Source organism: Tasmannia lanceolata, unplaced genomic scaffold, assembly GCF_043159265.1.
Source record: "Tasmannia lanceolata isolate RefF3 unplaced genomic scaffold, GAP_Taslan_0.1 ptg000003l, whole genome shotgun sequence".
Lineage (NCBI taxonomy): Eukaryota > Viridiplantae > Streptophyta > Magnoliopsida > Canellales > Winteraceae > Tasmannia > Tasmannia lanceolata.
This window is the reverse complement of record NW_027518680.1, coordinates 34,523,163-34,528,174: the sequence shown is the minus strand read 5'-3', so window position 1 is coordinate 34,528,174 and position 5,012 is coordinate 34,523,163. Positions and strand designations below refer to the sequence as shown.

Sequence of the window (5,012 nt, the reverse complement as noted above, 5' to 3'; positions counted from 1 at the left end):
CTTCTTACTGATATAATAGATAGGCTTTTCTCGCTTAGACTCTGGATCTTTCTGAGCAAGCATACAACCCATTGCAGTGTTTGTAATCGACAAATACATCAACAAAGGTTGGCCCTGAATGACGGGTGATAGAACAGGAGGCAAAGATAAACATTGCTTAACCTTTTCAAACACTTCCTGACATTCATCATTCCACTTCTTCGAAGAATTCTTCTTCAAAAGCTTGAAAATTGGTTCACATGTCATAGTCAAATGAGATATGAACCTTCTCAAGTATTGAACTTTCCCAAGAAAACCTCTGATCTGCTTTTCTGTCTTAGGCGGTTCCATTTCCTGGATTGCCTTGATCTTTTGAGGATCCACCTCAATTCCCCTTTCACTGACCATAAATCCAAGGAGTTTTCCTGATGTAACTCCAAATACACACTTGTTTGGATTCAGGCGAAGCTGATATTTCCTGATTCTCTCAAAGAATTTTCTCAAGGCAACTGTATGCTCTGGTCTAGTCTTTGCTTTAACGATCATGTCATCTACATAGACTTCGACTTCTTTGTGAATCATATCATGAAGAAGAGTAGTTGCAGCTCTCTGGTAAGTGGCACCAGCATTCTTTAAACCAAACGGCATTACTCTGTAGCAGTATGTACCCCACTGAGTAATGAATGCTGTTTTCATCATGTCCTCAGGTGCCATCTTGATCTGGTTATATCCCGAGAACCCATCCATAAAGGATAAGAGAGCATGTCCAGCAGTATTATCTACCAAGAGATCAATGTTTGGCAATGGGAAATCATCTTTTGGACTTGCTTTGTTCAGGTCCCGAAAATCAACGCACATTCGAACTTTCCCATCCTTTTTGGGTACTGGTACTACATTAGCGAGCCACTCGGGGTATTCAACCACTTGGATGAATTTCACCTCTAGAAGTTTCTTGACTTCTTCATAAACTTTCAACTCCCATTCTGTCTTGAGTTTTCGGAGTTTCTGCTTCTTGGGCTTGATGCCAGGGATTAATGGTAATCGATGCTGAACAATCTCCTCATTCAATCCCGGCATGTCATCGTAAGACCAAGCGAAAACCTCCTTGAACTCTTTAAGCAAGGCGATTAATTCTTCGCGCTCTTCAGGAGATAAAGTTTTGCCAATCTTTATTTCCCGAATCAAAGTTTCATCACCTATATTCACAGTTTCAACTTCCTCTTCGAGTGGTTTTGCTCGGCGACTCCCCTCCTGTTGAATCAGATGTTTGATTTCAGGGGGAGGTTCGTCGGCATCCTCATCAGAGGGGGAGTCTTGATTATTATTATTATTATCAGGTTTTAAAGCAGATTCAGTAGAAGAAATTGAAACAGGAAAGTACAATGAAGAGTCCTTTATTTCATTGAAAGATGAATTGAATACATCAGATGATGAATAGCCCACATCAGGCTTTACAGACTCTGGAATTGTATTTACAAACTTAGAAACAGACATGTTGACATCAGTGTCAACATAATCAGAAATATGTACATGAGAAGCATCAAGTACATCAGTAGAAATATCTTCAAACTCGACCTCACTAGCAAGAGACACATCACCTACTCCAAGGGTTGACTTGACCTCTACAGTACCTGCATCAAAAGAAGAGTTAGAAATGACAGACTCTGTATCTGACTCGGAAACAGACTCATACTTAGACCTTACTAACTCTTTTGAAGAAGTATGACCATACTGAAAGGTAACCTGAGGTAGGACCTGAGAGGTCCAGTTAGTCAAAGGTCCCTCCGCCGAGGTGATAAGATGTGCCGGGTTCAGAATTACTGTGCTCTTGTCAATAACAGCTACCATCTGTGACCCGTCCTCAAAAAGTGAGTTCAGAAATTCTGGCACCATACAGTCAGCCCAATCTGTCTCTGACTCTATCTCTGCGATCTGTACACTTACTAACTCATTTTTTGGTAACTCGAGGTCAAAGAAAATTTCAAACCCTGGCAACCTTTGCCCAGTCGACTCATCAACCCAAGCCTCAGCGAAACCACAGAATGGAACATCTGCTCCCTCCTTGCGAAAATGACCATTCATTGTCAAATTCAGAGGTCCCATAGGCAAGTCTAAGCCACGGCGACGACACTCGGCCCACTTCAACATGTAGCGCTTCATCTCTATGATCTCCTTCTTGGTGGGTTCGTATCCTAACCCAAACAAGCCATTGAAGGTCTTGAGCATTGGGAACTCAATCATACCTTGATGATATTTGCCCAACCCGGCACCAGGCATATATCCTTGCTTGCGAATTATCTTGACAACTTTGGAATTGGTACTACTTAGGAAGAAGATCTCTTCATTCATCGCCTCTTCCATGGTGATAGCAGTCACTTCCAGAGAAAAGCCAGTTAAACTTATATCATCTGCTTTGCCAACAACCAACTCCTGGGAAATTTGGCCTATTTCCAAATTAGGGTCGCCTTTCACAGTAACCACCCTGTTATTTCGAACAAATTTCAACTTCTGATGCAGCGTGGATGGTATGACCCCAACCCTGTGCAACCATGGGCGACCAAGCAGCAACAAGAAGGATGCTTTGATATCAAGGACTTGGAATTCTATTTCAAATTCCTCACCGCCTATTTGGATTTCGGTGACCAAAGTCCCGATGACATCACGACGGGTTCCATCGTATGCTAGAATGCCTTGCTCAGAGGGGACAAAATTCTCCGGTCCGAATCCAAGGGTAGTTGCCGTGCTCAATGGGCAAACATTCAGAGCAGACCCATTGTCTACTAATACCTCAGGAACTTTCTTCTTATTACAAATTAAAGTGATTTTGAGAGGTTTAGTATGGTCTTTACCCTCAGGGGGAAGGTCTTCATCTGTGAAGGATAAAACCTTAGATGTTCTGGCTGGAGTGACCAGGCTCACCAACTCATCAGGTGTAACATCAATAGATACTTGTGCAGCATTTAACTCCTTGAGTATTACTTTCCTGTGCTTGGAAGAAGACATAAGTAGGCCCCATATGGAAATATTCGCTTGGGTCTTCCTCAACTGTTTTAACAGATTATCATCCTCCTCTTCTGTAACGGGCCTATTCAACCTCGGATTTCCTGCAGCCCTTGCTATTTCTGCTGGATTCTCTGCACTCAACTCTGGAGGCTTGAATACACGACCACCCCTTGTGACGTGCTGAAGCTCATCACATTGGTCATCAAGGAACAACAAATCATCATCCTCGATTCTCAGTACATATGGTGTTTTGTTCCTCTGCTCTTCTTCAACATCTTCACAATGAAGTATATAAGATCTAGAAGAAGACTCTGCAAAATCATCATCAGCCAGGGAAAGGACATAAGGCTTTTCCCTCGCCAATTCTTCGATCTCCTCATCATCCAACCTCAGCACATAGGGTTTATCGGATGTTATAGCACAAATGAGATTTGAAGGGTCAAGAAGAGGTTCATTGACAAAAATAGCATTGACGACAGGCGGAGGAATAGCACGATGATTTGGGAGGGGGTTTTGAGTAGTACTTGGTCGCTCCACTTCCAAATCTTTATTATCTATCATTTTTTGAATAGCATACTTCAAAGCCAGGCATCTTTCTGTCAAATGACCCGAATTCCGATGATATTCACAGTATTGATCTAATCTCCAATATTTAGGCAATGGATCTGGTACGGGCCTGATATCAGGAAGCTTTATCTTCTTATCCCTAATTAGTTTCTTCAAAATAACAGGGTAGGGATAAGGAAGCGGATCAAATTGCTTAGGCGCCTGTCTCTCTGCCGGTCTTGACACCTCAGTTACTGCTCTTGCCACTGGTCTGACATAGTTCACACTATTCACCTCTTTCTGTATAACCATTGGCCGCTTGCCCTCTCTGACTTCGGATGACGATGGTCTAGCCCTTAGACCTTTGCCGATGGCATCCTCAGTTTGGGTTCCCGTCTGAATCAAATGATCGAAATTAGGATAATGCTGGGGCGCCATGAAATGGAAATATTGAGTGGACAGACTCTTGACCACCAACTTTATCTGATCCTTTTCTGATAACCTTTGATTTAACTGAGCAGATTTGCGCCTCCAGCGCCTGATAAATGAGGTAAAGGTCTCTTGAGGACCTTGCTTCAACTGTTTGAGGTCCCTCTTTGTGACCTCTATCCCCTCCTCCATTGAAAATTGTTCAATAAGCTGGTCAGAGATATCTTCCATGGTCCTGACCTCATCTGGTTTCAGTCTTAGGAACCATTTCTTTGCTATCCCTATCAGAGAAATAGGAAATAGCTGGGCCATCTGTTCATGATTCAGGCCATATTGCTGTGAGAGGATAATAAACCACCTTACATGGTTCCGAGGACATCCAGTCCCGTCATACTTATCGTAATCTGGGACTTTGAAATTATGTGGTAAAACCACTGCAGAGGACATCATCAATTCGGAGACGTCAAATTTTTTCGGTCCCTGGACTTTCATGTGCTCCATCTCTTGAGCCAACTTCCCGAACTTCTTAGACATCTCTCTCTCAAATTTCTCATACATTTCTTTCTCCTTATTGATCCTAGGGATACAATACTCTTCAGCGTATTGTCCATCATCCATATCAACTTCTAATGGCGAGAAAGTGGGTCTATTCAACTCTGGAGATGCAACACGAGGAGGTTGATGAAACGTTGGTCCTCCTGTTGAAGCAGAAGCCTTATCACTAATCTGGGTCTTCATGTGAGTCATTTCTTCCTTCATACTTGCCATGTCACGAGTAAGGCCTATTAACATCTCTTGGATAGCTATCATAGGATTAGCGGGATCTGCCATTGAGACTGGGGTGGGTTGGATGGGCGAGAGTATTTCTTGAAAATGAGACACAGGTAATGCTGGAGAAGTAAATGAAACAGGCGACAAAGATTGTCTACTCAGCCTGGAATCAGAAGACTGACGGGACCAGGTTGGTTTTGGAAAGGTAATTTTCTTTGGAGCAATGGTTGCTCAGTCAAGAATCCTGAGAAGAAATATGAACACTAGATTAAAAATTTGATAAT

General features: G+C 42.7%; 1 protein-coding gene across 1 annotated transcript; it reads right to left on the bottom strand.

The window, feature by feature from the left end:
• Positions 1-2,320: 2,320 nt before the first annotated feature.
• LOC143869731 (uncharacterized) lies at positions 2,321-4,788 on the bottom strand. Its single transcript, XM_077376291.1, has 3 exons — positions 4,109-4,788; positions 2,408-4,066; positions 2,321-2,354 (listed from the first exon to the last, which is right to left on the bottom strand). Exons 1-3 carry the CDS (start codon positions 4,786-4,788, stop codon positions 2,321-2,323), a joined length of 2,373 nt encoding a protein of 790 aa, XP_077232406.1.
• Between the last annotated feature and the right edge of the window lie 224 nt (positions 4,789-5,012).

Bases quoted from the DNA above. Each gene is read 5' to 3' on its own strand.
- LOC143869731 (XM_077376291.1), bottom strand. From the start codon at position 4,788: ATGGCAGATCCCGCTAATCCTATGATAGCTATCCAAGAGATGTTAATA. The intron at 4,067-4,108 runs GTTGAAGCAAGG...CTCATTTATCAG, and splicing joins ACAAAGAGGGACCTCAAACA to GCGCTGGAGGCGCAAATCTG. The intron at 2,355-2,407 runs GTTGGTTGTTGG...TTTCTCTGGAAG, and splicing joins ATAGGCCAAATTTCCCAGGA to TGACTGCTATCACCATGGAA.